Source organism: Nansenia antarctica (genome assembly GCF_963989245.1).
Source record: "Nansenia antarctica genome assembly, chromosome: 1".
In the NCBI taxonomy this organism is placed as follows: Eukaryota; Metazoa; Chordata; class Actinopteri; order Argentiniformes; family Microstomatidae; genus Nansenia; species Nansenia antarctica.
This window is the reverse complement of record NC_137674.1, coordinates 33,683,280-33,701,078: the sequence shown is the minus strand read 5'-3', so window position 1 is coordinate 33,701,078 and position 17,799 is coordinate 33,683,280. Positions and strand designations below refer to the sequence as shown.

General features: G+C 43.2%; 3 protein-coding genes across 3 annotated transcripts; 2 read left to right on the top strand and 1 right to left on the bottom strand.

The window, feature by feature from the left end:
• Positions 1-4: 4 nt before the first annotated feature.
• On the bottom strand, positions 5-2,412 carry LOC308172165 (transmembrane emp24 domain-containing protein 10-like). Its single transcript, XM_080547076.1, has 5 exons — positions 2,177-2,412; positions 1,665-1,785; positions 1,460-1,533; positions 956-1,082; positions 5-539 (listed from the first exon to the last, which is right to left on the bottom strand). The coding sequence occupies exons 1-5, from the start codon at positions 2,354-2,356 to the stop codon at positions 418-420; spliced, it is 624 nt and encodes a 207-aa protein (XP_080403202.1). The 5' UTR covers positions 2,357-2,412; the 3' UTR covers positions 5-417.
• A 2,101-nt stretch (positions 2,413-4,513) lies between these two features.
• On the top strand, positions 4,514-6,978 carry fosaa (v-fos FBJ murine osteosarcoma viral oncogene homolog Aa; the record flags this gene model as incomplete). Its single annotated transcript, XM_080550482.1, is given in 7 exon segments — positions 4,514-4,567; positions 4,571-4,633; positions 4,635-4,667; positions 5,461-5,472; positions 5,474-5,689; positions 6,072-6,179; positions 6,286-6,978. Coding segments are annotated over 7 exon segments (1,179 nt in total).
• Positions 6,979-8,107: 1,129 nt separating this feature from the next.
• jdp2a (Jun dimerization protein 2a) lies at positions 8,108-13,675 on the top strand (the record flags this gene model as incomplete). The annotated part of the gene is made up of 4 exons (XM_080549618.1): positions 8,108-8,276; positions 12,300-12,517; positions 13,033-13,137; positions 13,490-13,675. The coding sequence occupies exons 1-4, from the start codon at positions 8,189-8,191 to the stop codon at positions 13,673-13,675; spliced, it is 597 nt and encodes a 198-aa protein (XP_080405744.1). The 5' UTR covers positions 8,108-8,188.
• Positions 13,676-17,799: the final 4,124 nt, after the last annotated feature.

Below are 17,799 nucleotides of genomic sequence, written 5' to 3'. Positions count from 1 at the left end.
AGAGTGAAAAGGTTTTTTAATCAAAAAAACAATAATTTACCTGTCAAACAGGGGATATCTTTCAACATTACAATGACTGAGAGTCTACTTGGAGGTTTTGTGTATTCACCAAATATAGAGCGTTACCTTTTATTATCAATCATTTAGTACCACAGGAAAATAAAATATCTCAGCGTACACTGAATACATCTCATAACCAAAACCAAAAACCTTTATTAGTTAGTTACATGTAAATTGTTCTGTATCTGTAGTAAAAAGAAGAAAAAAGACGCTGAATGAGAATACTGATATAAATTAAAATTGTCAAGGGGAGTCTCTTCAAAAACAGACATATGCATTTCACAAATGACACAGCTAACACTGTCCCAACCTCCCTCCTCCGGTCCGAATGGCCTGCCTCAGAACCTGTCTGGGGCTTTACTCAATCAGTTTCTTTGCCTTGAAGAAACGTCGCAGGTAGAAGACCTGCCATGTCGCCAATCCAATCAGGCAGCCCATGGAAAACACGCTAAAGTACAGGACTCGAATGTTGGTGGATTCTGCAAATGATAAGGAGAAGAAAACTGTTAATTTTAACCAATGATTTATTAACGTAACAAGACCAGGCAACAATATTGACAACTTTGTCCCATTTTGAAAGATACAATAATAAGATTTATTTAGATTTATATAGCGCCTTTCAGGGGACCCACGGTCGCTTTACAGAGAAACAGAAAGTAACAAAAACAGTCAGACAAACAAACAGGCAAACAAAAACAACAACAGAACTAGGGGCCGAAGGCCTTAGCAAACAGGTGGGATTTGAGAGCCGTTTTAAAGGCGTCCAGGGTGGGGGGGATGTTGCGGATCGCCGCAGGGAGAGAGTTCCTGGATACAGAGAACTCTTCTTCAGTTGCAAGAGCTTTTAGGGTTAAAAGAAAGAGGTGAAAACATACTTCTTTCATTCAGCACTTACCATTAGTGTCCCTCATTTCCTCCTCACGCTTCTTCATGTAGGCAAAGTCGTTCACAATGGACTCCGACAGGTCCTCCAGGCGTCTCAGTTCCACCTCTAAGGGCTTCAGCTTCTCAACTTTTGCAATCTGAGCAGGCCACAAAACAGTTAAGAATAACGCTGTGCGACAACCGACAAGCATCCTAGGAAGTAGCCTATTATCTCTTGGAACTTCAACACTGGATGTCTTGTGTCTGACATGACTGGAGTAAGACTACACATACATTGCAAAGCTGGTGGGATTTGTTTTACTTGTTTTTTATTTGTTTTTTGACACCTGTAGAGCAGGTAGATCTGTGCTACTACAGTAGATAGATGTTTCTTGGATTGTTACAACAGATGGCAGTCAACGCATGCAGCTGTTTCTTTCACACGCAGACATGGATAAGCACTGCGTCAGAGCCGCAATGATTTAGCAGTACCAGGAAGATCAAAATGCCTGATTGCCAGTTAGTAGTTATTTACCTCTTCATAATTCTTTGCCTCCACACCGTGCTTCATGTCCAAGTTGACCAGCTGGTCGGGGACCCTGCCAGTACCTATAACCCAGAAAAAAGACACTCCAGGAAATTACTCGGCTTCCCTTCCCAACCCAACCAACCAACTACGGTTATTGTACGAGCATCCTACTTTTGATCAGATTGTGTAACATGGCGAAAAAAAGACTCACCCAAGGGGGATTTGCTTTCGAAGCAAACCTCGAACATATCATAATCCTCCGTCGTGAAGGCAAACTTCCCCTTTGAAGCATCTTCCTTGGAGTACAAGATGTGACCAGACGAATCCAGGATCTAGAACGAAAAAAAAAAAAGTAACTAATGACCGTCGATTACTGTTATATCTTATATCAGAAATTGAACTGCATTGATTAACATCTGCTCAATGTATTCGAGGCAGAGATGGTGTGTGTTTGTCTTGACTGACAGCTTCAAGCGAGGTGTCACAACATGTCTAGACAGAGGAGCACATTGCACCGTAACACCATGTTCCATAAATACAGGTCAGTTACATGTTATTCTCTACAGATTAGCGAGTGTATCCAATAAACAGATTTCACTATGATCTACCCGGTGGGAGAAACCTACAAATTAACCTACAGCTGTTACCGTTACTACTACTACTACTACCACTACTACTACTACTACTACTACTACCACCAGGTCCAGAGACACGACGTGTTACCTTCAGATTGGTTTTCGCATTTGGTTGTTCGCTGACTTCGTATTCGCCCGTGACCAGCACGTCTTTGTGGATCTCCTCCCGCAAACATTTATTGAGATTTACCGGCAGATAGAAGGTTATGGAGAAGACTAATTCAAAAAGAATAGGAAACAGTAGTAATAACACACTAAATCTAGACATGTCTAGCTAGATATAAATGCTGCAGTCGCTAGATGCGCCTTTCACTGCAGACTCAGTTCCGGGTTGAGCGAGTCACGTGATTTCTCAACTCCGCACAGGGTTGCCAGATGGGATTGACAATATCCAGCCTAACCACAGTTTAAAACCGCTAAATCCACCAGAAACCAGGCCAAAACCTATTATTGTCAGAAAACCGCTAATTACTATTAGGCATGTGCCCATCTCCTGCCCCAAAACTGTATGTCTGTTGCCAATGATGTTGAATGTCATAGAATGATGCACATTCTATGTAGCTTCTAGGGTGTGTGTTCTAACTTCACGCATTTTGTAACTATCAGGCACTGACATTTTGATACCGCCTAAATGCTATTTATCCAGCCCAACCCCCGAAATGCTTTTTTCCGGCCCAGTGTGATCAAAAGTAGCCCATTCGGCGGTAACCCGCCCCATCTGGCAACCCTGACTCCGCATCGCAACCAGCCCGTGGCGTGTCTGCAATGGCTGTTTTCTGCATAGATATATTAATATTATTATTATTATTATTATTATTATTATTAGTAGTAGTAGTAGTAGTAGTAGTAGTAGTATTATTATATTATACATATTATGTTATAGGTATATATTATCTATGTTCTGAACCTCATATTCCCCTTACACCTTAGGCGGGCATTTCAATAGATCAAATAACATTGGATAGGCACAGCCTTGCTCTCTGATCGCCTACATCGTGGGAATGTTTACACCTGACCTATCCAATAACTGTACAAAAACACGACATATCCCAGAGGTACAAGAGTGGTGGCGTGCGTAGTAAGTTTGGGTACATTTGGAATTCAGCCTCAGTGAACAAATGATTACACTTGTTTTCTTTCTGGTGAAAATTATTCTGCTCATTCTCAGATTTCCTTTAAACAAAACAGCAAATCAGTCTACGGAGAACAACCAGTTAGTGTATTGCAAATAGATGCAGACTGCAATGTGATTTCTTATCCAAATGTAATAATAGCATAATAATACATTATTATTATGCTATTATTATTATTATTAAGTGTGGTGTTTCATCCAGAGATCATTTTTAATACAACTGTGGCGATCCATCAGTTTAAGACTCGGGTTTTAAGACATTTCGGCGACTCGGGGATGGAGACGGGGTTTTTTTGGTCAAAAATCTGTAAACGACATAGGGAAAGGAATCCCTGAACGTCAGTGTCCTTTTATGGAATGCATCCTGCTAAACTGGCGCGTCATCGACACTGTCGGTACTGACTCGCGCGCTGAACACTTATGGCTGTTGGCCAAATTATTCCATGTTATTATTATTATGATTATTATTATTAATAATAATAATAATAATAATAATAACCTTTGTATAGCACTTTTCCTGCAAACGTTGCAGCTCAAAGTGCTTTAACATATCTTGTTATCAAATTGGAATGATTTCATTTAAGCTATGTGTGGCCTAATGAGACATTATTATAACCATTTCATCATATCACTGTTTTCGTATCACTAAGTTCTAACCACCATTTGAGTTAATTATATTTGCCTATATATTTTTTGTTTTGTTTTATGTTCTATACCTCACCAAGTCAATTTCCTGTATGGTCAAATATACTAATGTTCATTATAAGCAGGGAATGATTCGTTTAGTGTGCAATGTAAATAGTGTGCCATTCGAAAACCACTGAATTCTGTATCCATGCATGCAAGATGTACAGCAGATTCCACCTCTTGCATAGATACGGCTACTGACGATGTTCACATCGCACAGCCCATGTTTCTGAATTTATGAATGGACATGCACGTGACACTTCCCTCTTCTGTGGAGACTCATGCTGTGATTCTCTAAATGCATTTGACATGAACACATGCTCTGGGAGAAATGGCAGTAACAGGGAACACAGACAACGACTTGTCTACTCAACATTTGGCAGTGGCAACTGAAATTGGACAGTGTGGGTGCTTCGCTGTCCATGTGACTCCCCTATAGATGGTACATTCTTCGTTCATTCATAAAAATCTGTCCGGGTATAAAAGGAGGGGCTTGCACACACGGTCTATCAGTTACCAGGTATAAACCTGGAGTAGAAGCTGGTTATTAAATAAGGGTTATTTTGACAGTCAATTATTTGTTGAGGTTAGACATTTGAGACAGAAATGTTTCTTAACCACCTACATTCTGACTTGGACTCGATGTCTCGCTGCAGCACATAATCTCCTGGCGGGGACACCCCGATTTACTACCAGAAGACGCAACAAGACTCTTTCTCAAGCTTTCAGCTCCGCAGAGAACAGTCAGAGAGCAGTGCAGGTATGACTGAATCCAAGTTTTGTTGTTTTTTTGCGGTGCTGTATTGTGTAGCTATATTAACACACAAGGATGCCAACGAATATTATGGTCGAGTGTGGTCGATTCCTGCGTGTTCATCATTTCCTGTGCGTTAATATAGCCTAATTGATAGGCTTGATTGAGAGATAATTGATACATGCAATTCGATTATTTGTCGATGATGTTATTTTGTCGATGAGGGTCCAAAATGGGAGGAGGTAAGATTATTCTATAGGACTAATACCCTATTACAGGTGTCAAACAGAACCACATTCCTACAGTGGGGTAGGATGAGTATATAGGTTATTATATATATAGTATATATTAAAATAGCAATACAAGCGACACTCTAGAGTGGGGGAGGATGGGTTGTGAATATTATGCTTTTGACGTCTTGAGACCAAATATATAGCGTGTCGATGCAGCGGTTCATTGAGAAATCTAAATCCATTCAGGAGACTCCACAGCATCTCTGCGTCAGTGTTGACGTCAGTAACAATGATAAAGTCAAATATTGATCAGGCGGGCTATTTTTGGATTGCTATAGATATATTTGTAAGGAAAAACATGTAGTCTACAGGACTTGGATACTTTGAACATCACACACATCTCATCAGTTCAGTCTTATGAAATATGCTGCGGTAAATTACCTATCATGGCATTCAATGCATCAAGATTCGTTTTGCAATGAGTAATGGTGATGCAAAAATAATTTGATCAATCAGTGGTATTTTTTAATTTATTTTTTTAACTGTGATAATATATCACTTTACAGGAGCTCTGCCCAAGACATGGATATACCAGCTAGTCCATTTGTTCCAACAGTGACAGCAATTTCCACCACCCCAGATTTGCAGTGGATGGTCCAGCCGACCATTCTAACATCTGTCTCCCCATCTCTGGGTAGCAAACAAGCCAATGAAGTGCAGAGCTCTCACCAGGCAACACCCAAAGCAGGCGGGAGTAAGGCAAAAAGCACTGGGAGAAAGGGGAAAACCGACCAGGTGGGCTTAACACTCTAGATTCTGCTTCTATTCAGCAAATAAAACCGATTGATGATTGTGTAAAAACATCTAAAGAAAGCTATCTTGATTTCCTATAGCCTACAGAGTGCCGCAGCAGTTCTGTGCATGCTATTCCAGAGCTGTGTGCTGCCTGGCTGTGTGCCGAGGCTCAGGCTCGCTCACTCCATTTATATTCAGGTCACAGCGAGTCTGCAACAATAGTCTATTTTTAGACGCATTGCAGAGAAAAGATGCTTTTGCCACTCTTCAGAGTGGTGTATTGGCAGCGGAAGTCGGCAGATTAAGCAGATGAAATGGACAGATTCCTCTTCAAGGTAATTTCACTGCTGAAAAAAAATGTTCCCTTTTCTGAGCCTCACAGCTCTCCCCCGAGGAGGACGAGAAGAAGAGGGTGAGGAGGGAGAGGAATAAGATGGCTGCAGCCAAATGTCGCAACAGACGGAGGGAACTCACAGACACACTGCAAACTGTAAGTAAAACCCCGAACCAAGCCAATAATCTTGAACGTTCATTTATATAATTTACGACTGATGAGTTTTCCCCCAGACATCCTAACGTTGGCTCTTTTTAAAAAGGAGACTGACAAGCTGGAGGAGGACAAAGCGGCTCTGCAGGCAGAGATAGCCAACCTGCTGAAAGAGAAACAGAGGCTCGAGTTCGTCCTTGCCAGTCATAAACCTGTCTGTCACATGGCAGAGGAGCTGGACTCGATCTTCCACCAGGAGCCCCGCGGGTCCCCCTCCCTCCCCCCGAGTCCGGAGGAGGAGGGCCCGCTGTCAGAGGACAACATCCAGGAGGCTCCCTCGCTGCTCCAGGACATGGACATCCCCAGCGACCCGTCCGTAGCCATCTCCGGGAACTCCAACATCCTGCTGTGCGCCAGCGCGGTCGAAGTGAACATCTGCGACCTTGAGCTTTCTTTAGGCATCAAGGAGGGGCTCCTGTATGACAACCTGCTGCCCAGCATGGAGGAGGAGGGAAGCCCCGCCGAGACCGCCCGCTCCGTGCCAGACATTGACCTGAGTGGCTCCCTCGGGGTGACCGACTGGGAGACCCTGTACAAGTCCGTGTCCAACGACCTGGAGCCCCTGAGCACCCCCGTGGTGACCTCCACCCCCACCTGTAGCAGCTACCTGTCCGTCTTCACCTTCGCCTGTCCGGAGCTCGACTCCCTCGCGGAAGGGTTTGACGTCGGACGCAAAAGTGGAATGGGGAAAGCTGAATCCACCGTTGATATCCTCAACTCTCCCACTCTCTTGGCCCTATAGTCAGTTAAATAACCACAGGGAGTTAATTTGATCTGATCACTGCAGGTTATCCTGATCTGGTATCTGCTACTATATCAGTGAGATGTGCTGGGATGGTAAAAGCACTTGTGTTCCAGGATCACATCTATGAAATGTGTTTTGTGACTAAAGCAAGTATAAAGTATTCTTCCAGATACATATGATGTATAGCTAAAAGCATGGCTATTAAATCTTACGGATGGGGGACGATGATGATGATGTATGTTCTGGTTTTAAACGCATGAAGATAAATTCCAAATAATTCAACGTTCATATATGTTTGATCTGACACTAGATCTATGCTGTGTTGTGGAATTGACTGTATGGTTTTGTGTTTTCGATGGCAATAGTATATTATTAGCTGTGAATGTTGTGTTGAAGTATACATCCATGTTCAGTACTTGCATACCTCAAAGTCATCAATCTGTAATTTGACCTCATTGTTACAATGTTTAGAGTTTTCCATGAAAACATGCTATCTATCTATCAAGATGTTATTTATGATAATTTATTTTTTTACCTCTCAGATTTTTGACTTGTTTGTCAAATTTAAAAAGTTGAAATGAGCGCTGATGCTTATTGATGAATATTCACATTAAATCTTCATTCAAAGTGATGTTGCTTGTTTTTTCATTGTGAAATATATCTCATCTAACACCAATACATAAGCACATAGAGACAGAGCACAACTGAAAGTCAGTACAGTGTATTGTAGCCTACTGTATGTATACAGTAATGAGCTGCAACGTTTGCAGGAAAATTGCTATACAAATAATAATAATAATTATTATTATTATTAATAATTATTATTATTAATAATAATAATAATATATGTCTACCCTTACTGTAATGGAACGTGAAGGAAAGACAAAAGAAACAACTTCTGATTACAACCCAAAACTGTGTCGATATAAATTGCAAGTATATGTATAAGCCTATAGCCCGCTTGTATGCGAGTGTTATTAACATTTTAGACTATCATTGTGTCTGGTATCTGCTCCACGCAGGGGACCCAGGGTCCTGCTCTGCGGTGGGTCAGTTGTGTTCTGGTTTCTAAGGGCGGAGCGGACAGGACTTCCCCACTTTGAGCAAGAGCTGTGCTTCTACATCCCTGCTTACGTCTGGTTGGCATACTAACTAATTTCCGCATTCCCAAATCCTCCCAGATAGGGATCACTATTTAAACGGGCTGATGCAACGATTTCCACTTTTTAAAATATATTCCCGACCTTCAGCTGACCAGAAGAAAGGACTACTGTTGCACTCTGGATCAAAGTCAGGTTTGTAGACGAGCTTCATAGTCGATAAGTCTGGATTATGTTTGGTGCCACGCTTGGGCTGCTACTATGAGGAGCCTATGAGCGGCAGATTTTTCGGGGGATTTTTGCACACTAGTCCTCCTTGCGTTTATGCAACCCCGTTGTTTCCTTCTCGTGTGAGCTGTATTGCCAGCAGTGTTCAAAGTATGTAAAGTTATATCTAAAGTTATTTTTTTTAAGTATCTAAAGCTTTTCTTTTGTTTGCATGTTCCTTTTCTCCCACAAGACTTGCAGCAGCAGCAAGTTTTGTAAAAAAAAAAAAAAAAAAAAAAAAAAAAACGGTGTTAATGAATAAGTTTGCACACCGTGATCAATTCTCTAAAGAACGTGGAAAACTCTAACTTTTCATGCTTGAAAACATCGTTCAAGCTGGCATTGTTGGGAGTTATTCGCCTGCATGTGTCGTTTCATCATTTTAGCTGCAAACGGCAAAGTTACGTAAGATGCATGCTGCTGCTGCACTGAAGGATAACTTCCGCTTTGAGCTTGAGTCATGACTCAGAGGTGGATCATCATTCATGTTATTAATGCTCACCTTGGTACTTTGTTAGCAGTCTAACAACACGTGTGAGGTGTGCAGTGAGGCAACTTGTGAACATGTTAGATAGACTGTAGAAAGTATACTGGTGTTACAGTATACTGTATATGACATAGTTACATCACTACCATTCTTGTTCTATTTATATCATGCCCTTATATCACTATTTGCACTTCTGGTTGGATGCTAAACTGCATTTCGTTGTATAGTACTTGTACTCTGCCATGACAATAAAGTTGAATCTAATCTAATGAGATGGTAATAGACATTAAGAGACCACATGTGTTATAAATAGAAAATTACACTTAGAATTACTCAATAGAACATGTCAGTGTTAATTACTCATCAGGACTATTTAGCAAGCAGTTGATTTATAGTTGGGGTAGCTGAATGTGTCTGCCATGCCTACCATATTGTCAGACTTTTTGTGTTTGTGAGTTTTCAGCTACTTCTATATGCATAAATTGGAGCTTTATATACAATTGTTAATCTATGGAATTACAGAAATAGGCTATATCTTTATATCTGTCTTCATTCTACACATGTTTATATCCAATGACTTTTATAGAGCCACAGTTTGTCCTGGGATTGCTTACTCAGACTTACGTTGTCTAAGTGTGCGACTACTGTAATGTCATAACAGCATTGTTATTGATCAAGACCAGAGTTCACACACTTCCATATTTTTGTACCCTGTGCTTTTCTTTTGAGGAACTTTGGAGCTGAAACTAATTTCAAGCTGAAACCAAAATGATAAACTTTCAGTGTATTGCAAAGTTGTATTATGCACAGCAAGGCTAAAATGGAATTTCCCATATAGTCTGCAAAATAAAGTTCACCAACTCTTGTTACTTTTTTGGGTGGAGAGACTTACACAATTGACTAATTTGGTGTTAGAACTTTGGAGCTAAAACTAATTTCAAGCTGAGACCAAAATGATAAACTTTCAGTGTATTGCAAAGTCATATTATGCACAAAGGCCTAAAATAGAATTTCCCATAGTCTGCAAAATGAGGTTAACCAACTCTCGTTACTTTTTTTACGTGGAGAGACTTACACAATTGACTAATTTGGTGTTAGATTTTGTCACCCATAAAGCCAAATGCGAGTGTCTCTGTGCTGAGCCACATAATCTTTACCTCAGGCACTTTCTTAGACAGAATAATCTGCTGTTAAGGAATGCCAAAGAGGAGCTGTTGTGAATGGGGGTGACTAGGATGTGGTGAGGGGTTGGGCCGGGGAGCAGGGGGCTGGAATGTGAAACATATAGGCTACATTTGAATGCAACAAATACCCTGAAACCTCAAAAAATTACTACAGACTCTCTTACCCCTTAAAAGTATGCTGAAGACTTTTATGTTCTGTTCGGCTTTCAAAATACACTTTCAAGTATTTTAAAGAGTTAGGCTCTGCTTTTTAAAACATTTTTTTCAACTGATTGATTTGTTTGTATGTATTGTTTGTAAACCTAAACATTTTAAATTGTGTTTTTATATATGATGTTTTATTTATGATGACACATTTTTATTTTTCACTTTTTAATAGTTTTTTTAATCTCATGTTTTAGCCTATGTAAAGCACTATGAGTCTACATTAAGTCGTATGAATATGTGCTACACAAATAAATCTGCCTTGCCTTGCCTTGCCTTGCCCAGAGTAGGCCTTACTGTTTTTCATGACATGTACAGTAATACTGTTTCTTTTGGCCTCTATGATTGAAGAAAGCACATGAACAGTTAGGCTATCTTCTGTCTTAAAAAAAGAAAGATGATTTAGGGGAGTCCAAAGGGATTTGGCTTTAAAGAGATTGATAGAAACCTTAAGTACTTCAGAGCTTTATTTGTTAACAGATCAGTGTGCGTGTTCTTGGATCAGCGCATGGTGGGCCGGAGCCAGCGTCTGGTTGTTTTGCTACTGTAAGCCTCCCTGTGTAACCCAGACAAAGGGACCACTGTTTCTTTCCTTTTTCCCCTGATCATTCACTATTCTCTATGTCATTACTAGGATGTCTGTATGTCCTGCTGGGCCTTAAGCTGTTTTTTGTATGAATGATGCGGGTATATCCAGAGCAAAAGTCATACAGTGATTTTGTGTCCAGAGAATGATTCTGATGAGATTGGCGGTGCCCATACCATAGGGATCCACTAGACCGGTGAAGTGGGTGAATCATTTGCTCTCGAGCCCCCCTGTCGAAGCCAATCCCAGCCCACAGCGGTGTGTGCTGCTGAAGATGTGTTTTTGGTAAATGAGATCCGTCAGTAGGTGTTTGTCTGCCAAGTGCGTCTGCTCTGATGTCCTAGGGAGGGATGAGGTAGCTGTCGTCACCTGACTAGTCACCACCTCTCACCACTCACATTTTCATTGATTTCAGAGCTGGCTGATTCGAACGCCAACCCCAGGCATTGAATAGAGGCAAGATAATGTATGGTGTGACGCAACCTTTCAAATGAGGTAGTCGAATCGAGAGCGATGTTGCTACAGTTGCCACAAAGACCCAAAATTGTGAAATGTTTTACCACACTAATTGTACAGTCTGCATATTCAACCTCAGTATTTTCTGAGGGGTGGGGTGTGGGGGTGTGGGGGATGACGACAATTGTCAGCATGCAGTTTCCCCCCCAAAAAACATTTTACATAACCTAAAAGTTGCCCTGGTTTTTACCTTTTTATTAAAAGGGGGGAAAAGAAAGAGCGTGATGTGTGATGCAGACAGGGCCTTTTATTAGGGGATCAGACATCAGGCCACATTGTCCTGCGCTCCCAGCAGCCCACATTCCACTTCTCTGACATGGAGGGAGAGAGAGAAGGCTCATATGGAAGAAAACATGGGCAAAGGGTGTTTCTTGGCAAGGGCCAGACTGCAGCTCTGCTCGGGATAAAGGGGAATGTGTTTGAGTCTACTTTTGTGCCGGACTGTGTGCCTCTCTCTCTCTCTCTGGCCGCTTTGGGAATACAGGGGGAGAAAAAAACTAAAAAGAAAAAAAAAAAACTTGAAATCCTTGCCAAGACCTCTGTAAATGGGAGTATACATACATTCCAGAAAAAAAAACGAGATGAAATAATAAAAATGTGGCCCTAATGGGAGACAGCCTTGCCTCAGCGTTCTGCTCCTGTAACAGGCTAACAATTCATTAGAGTATAGAGGGCTGCCAGCCACACCAGGTGCACCCTGGGAAATGTCTCTTTTCTAAAACCCTTCACCACCAGACTGGAAATGGAAGTAAATCAATTAATTATTTGTCTGTCTGGCTGGCTACTACTTTTTGTACCGTAAACCATGAAACCTGTGAGCTTGAGATGTGATTAATCTTGGTTAAAACTACTTGAGTTTCGTGCTGGTGTAGTAGCTTTTTGTTTTAGTCCGTCTCAGCATCCCATCATGCACCGTTGATTCTCTTCTCCTCAACCGTTTTTTCCCCTCTTCTTTCTCCTTGTCCCCCTCTCAGCTGTGGTCACACCCGGGTCTGACATGATGCCGGGACAAATCCCTGATCCCTCGGTGACTACCGGCTCCCTGCCCAGCCTGGGCCCCCTGGCAGGGATCTCTGCCACCACTCTCACAGACCAGTTCAAGTTCGCTGACCTCCATGAACTGGGGGCGATGCTCTCGCCCCTGCACTTCCTGGGCAAGCTGGGGAAGAGGCCCCTAGCCATCAAAACAGAGGTGAGGAGGAGGACAGCTTTGTCCGGACTAGAGATAATTGTAGTAGGCACACAATGTTCTCGTTCAGAAATGGTTTTGGGTAAATTGTTCATGATTCTCTCCTGAATTTGTATGTTTTTCTGACTACCATACAGAAGTTTCAGAAATTGGCTTAATGTAGAAGTGAGATTGATTGATTGATTGATTGATTTTTATTTGGGTAAAAAGTACAGTACATCCCAGAGGATGTAGGATAGCACGTAAAAGTGTACTGGAACACTTGTTTCCAACATGGTTCTCGTTGGTAGACAAAGAACAACAAAGACAAGAACAAAAACAATACACCAAGAAACAGCATGGACCGTGTTTTGAGAGTGACCTCAGTGTCTTAAACTCAACCAATGGCTCCACCTATTGGACATGTCGAGAATTGTACTGTACAATTTAAACGAACTTGAATCAAACTTGACCCATAAGCTGTCTCTTTCGCACCTGTAGTTGTGGTTAAAGATATATGTCTGCCCTCCTCCGTGTAGAGGGATGAGGAAGATGACAGGAGGAAACGGAGGAGAGAGAAAAACAAAGTTGCTGCAGCGCGATGTCGAAACAAAAAGAAGGAGAGAACAGACTATCTACAAATGGTGAGATTATATAAGAATATATATATATATATAGTGACATGCCCAGTGCTCACTCAGAGATGATTTGTAGTTGACTAGCGTAGAAAGAACTACAACAGACTATTTCTAACCACCCACCCTCCATCCCTCCTTCACTCCCTCCTTCCTTCTTTCCTTCCTTCCCTCCTTCCTTCCTTCCTCCCTCCCTCCTTCCCTCCCTCCTTCCCTACTTCCCTCCCTCCTTATTTCTTTCCTTCCTTCCTTCCTTCCTTCTTTCCTTCCTTCCTTCTTTCCTTCCTTCCTTCCCTCCCTCCCTCCTTCCTTCCTTCCTTCCTTCCTTCCCTCCCTCCCTCTCCTCCCTTCTGTTTTCCAGGAATCTGAGAGACTAGAGATGATGAACTCTGACCTCAAAGCTCAGATCGAGGAGCTGAAGCACGAGCGTCAGCAGCTGATCATCATGCTGAACCGCCACCGTCCAACGTGCATTGTCAGGACGGACAGTGTCAAGACGCCTGAGGGCGAGGCCAACCCCCTGCTGGAGCACCTAGCGGCCAAGTGACGCCGCCAGGCCTCCCACCAGCGTGTCACAACATGTCACAGCGTGTCATAGCGTGTCACAGCGTGTCACAGCGTGTTGTCACAGTTTACAGTGAAGTACCAGGCAGCAAGCAGCACTTACAGTACCTACGTAACACGGCCTAGAGGAGCACCAGTCTTAGCACTCCTGCCTGGAGTTACACAGCCTTCGAAAGATGAGGTGGACCAATGTGATTGGACCTTTGTGCTGCTGGGCAGTTAAACACATTTTTACTTGGCTTTTTGTTGTTATACTTGTTGCTAGGGGGGACAACATTCAGGACCCAGCCCATGGCTTCAGCCACTGTCATTAGAAATGAGTGGATTAATATAAACAGCTAATGCAGCGTGGTAAGATTATTCTCCATCGCTCGCTCGGCGACGTCACAGATCTCTCAGGCCCTTAGGCACAGTTGTGTTCATTTTTTTACCAATGTGTACTTGGTTAAGATAAACCATTATGATTATCTTATTATTATTTCTTGTTTGTATTATGCCCTCCATGGCACAGCGGTTGACCCGTTATTTTTGTTGTTGTTGTTTTTTCGTGGCGCAGGCGTCATATACAGTATGCACATATATAAGGACTGTTTACATCTAGTAGTTTTACGATTGTTACTACATTTTTACTTCCATTTATGTTTCTGATTTTTATACTTACTGTACATTATATCATATAGACGTATATAAGCAATCACAAGACGTGATGCATTTTGTATTTCTGTAAAAAAATAAAATACATAGTTTCTTTTCTACTTGACTTGCTACTTGAAAACGGCAGACAACTACTTGAGGAAGGATTATATTTGTGCAGAAACATCGCCATCTGGTGGCTAAAACGGTTATCTAGCCATGCAAGGATACAGCTGAACTGAATCTGGATTTTCACAAAAAACGTGCATTGTTTTGATACGACGTACGTATATGACATGATGCATGTTGCATTGAGACAGCGTGTTCAATTTTGGGGGAGGGGCATTATCAAATTTGCCCAAATAAAAATAAAATGCCCAAATAAAAGCTAAATATAAAAATTGAGAGTGCACCAAAATGTTAGTAGTAGAAAAAAATTGTTTCTAGCTGCTAAACTGGGAAGGATAACCTTACCTTACCTGACCCTTACCTCAGGATTAGGCATTACAGGGTTCACTGGCATGTGCTTTTACTCCTTCCCATTATAATATATACTATTATATATACATTATACTATTATGCTAAAATATATCTGCTTATCTGCTTGGGCCTCTTTCCAGATGACTTCTCCCCCAAACTGATCCGGTGGCCAAGATAATTGATTAATATTTCTTGAGGGAACGATGACTAACCCAAGGCATCCAAACACTTGGATGCCTTGGGTTAAACAGGGTCAAAATTGTGGGTCAGAGATTGGGGTCTTTACAAACGTTATAGTGCAGGTAGAAACACACAACAATCCCCTCACTGATAAAGCAGAATTCATAAAATTGGGTTTGTAACTAATCTATCAAGATAGACTTTTTTCATAAAAGAAATATAAAAAATCAGTGCCCTGAATACTATGTTTACACACGTTCCCAAGATAACAGCACGTCTTGTGACACGTTCAACTGGAATATCGTGGAGGTCGATAAAGATGATGATGATTTTGTGTCAATGGGAGAACAACATGCATTTGTTTCGAGCGATAATCGGTGGTTGGATGGAAACATCTTACCATGTTAATAACCCTTAATAACGCTTCCTGGCGCAATCCCCTCCCCGGTTTATTCGTTAGCTTATTACACATTGACAGTAATGGGCCTGCTGATTCCCACAGTTAAATGAGCAGGACTGAATGGCTCTGTAATGATTAGCCTTTGTGTATCGGGGGGATACACACCCGTGGACTATTATTACCTTAGTGGCACTAATTTAACACTAACACTCTAGACTAAATTGGATTCAAATGGTGGACACCGACTAAATAACTGAGAGGGGGGAGACAGGTATCAACTATGGAACAATTACAACATTTAATATATACAGATAACATACACAAATGCACATACATATAACATTGATATATCTAGCCTATCTAATAGTACCAGTAGCCCAGGTTGTAGCACAAGTGGTGATGATGATGGATGAAGGGAGAGGTGGAAAGTTCTAACTACTACTAATAATAAATATAACTGACTCCTATTTTTAACTAATTCAATTCTTACTCTGGGCCTTCAGAACAGCCGCCCCCTAATTTGTGGGCTAATTAGTTAACTTAAACAAGAAGGCACAGAGTCATGTCACGTCAGGTGGTTGAGTCAATTACTGTCCATAGTCGATCTCTGACTAGGTTGGAGGTATAGATGTGGAGGGGTCGGGTCGATCTTCATCCTGGGAGTCTGGGAAAGCAGGGAGCTCGATCAATTTCGCTACAGGTCTGGTGTAGGTCCGCCCTTGGACTATGACTTCAGCAGCCCTTACCTTCCCGTCCGATCCCTCAATAACTTTGCTCACTCGACCCGCTGGCCACATGGCTCGGGGCAGCGACTGGTCCACAACCATTACGACTGTCCCTACTGTCAGGTTGTCTCTTTCCTTGACCCATTTCTGGCGGGCTTGAAGGGATGGTAGGTAGTACAAGAGAAAGTGGGACCAGAATTGATCGGCCAGCACCTGGCTATGTCTCCACATCCTCCTCCCACGCATCTCATCTTGCCTGGGGTAGGGCAGGGTCCAGCCGCCCCATAAGGAGGTAGTTCGGTGTAATGGGGTCGACATCAGCTACGTCCGTGGATACGTAGCCGAGCGGCTTAGAGTTCAGTACCCCTTCTATCTCTGTGAGGATGGTGGCCAGAACCTCATCTCCTACGGTCTGGGCTCCCAGGACTGTGTACAGGGCCGCCTTGATAGACCGCACCTCCCTCTCCCAAGCCCCTCCGAAGTGGGGGGCGTTAGGGGGGTTGAATTGCAAGGTCACTTGTGATGGAGCAAGGCGGGTCCTGAGCTCTTCGCTCATCTCTTTGAAGCTCTCCCTCAGCTCTGTCTCTCCTCCACGGAAGTTAGTACCTTGGTCAGACAACAGAACCGAGGGGGTCCCTCTCCCTCTACGACATGAGGAAGGAATCTGTACTCATGGATTGGAGGAGGTCTATATGTACAGCTCGGGTAGTCATACATTTGTAAACGATTCCCCACCGCTTCTCTGTTCCTCTTCCTCTCTTCACACTGAAGGGGCCAAAACAGTCCACTCCGGTGGAGTGGAAGGCCCGTTCTCCGACCCTGAGGCGGCAGGGGGGCAGGTCTGCCATCTTTGGTATTACAGGTTGTGCCCTCCACTTACGGCAGTCAGCACAATTCTGTTGGAACCTGCGTACGGCTTCTCTCCCTTGTGGGATCCAAAAGCGTCGCCTGATCTCCGCGAATACTCGCTCGGCCCCAGCGTGGCACACCGCCTGGTCATACTTCTGGATGACTAACTCTGTCACCCTGTGACGGGTACCCAGGACGATAGGGTGTTTTGTGTCCTCTGATAGATTCGGGGCCCTTCTCAACCTGCCACCCACTCTGATGAGCCCCTGGGCGTCAAGTTCCGGGGCTAGGGTCAGGAGTCGACTGTCTGATGCGACTGGCTTTCCTTGTGTCAGGCACTCCCTTTCTTCTGGGAAGGAGTCCCTCTGCGCTCTCTGCCACACCAGGAGCTCCGCTTCCTCGTAGTCAGCTGCACTGAGGTCGGTAGTAGTGGGGAACTCCGGGTGGTGCCAGAGGAACGTTTTCTTCTGGAGGCTCACCAATGTCAGGCAGTCATCCATGTTGGGGCCCTCCGGGGCCTGATCTTGACTCAGCCCGCAGAAGAGGGACTTCTTGATCTCCGACTCATCCTGACTCTTCATCAGGGATGGTTGGGTGGGCCACTCCTCCTCTGGTAGCCGGAGGAACTCTGGTCCGTTGTTGTAAGAGTTAGGGAGGACAAGACTGGCAAGGGACGTCCCTCTAGTGATAACATCTGCAGGGTTTTGTCCGGTGTCTATGTACCTCCAGCACTCCGCTCCTACCAGTTCCTGGATCTCCGATACTCGGACTCCTACAAACACCTTGTACCGGCAGGATTGGGACTGGAGCCAGGTGATAACGGTCGTAGAGTCTGACCAC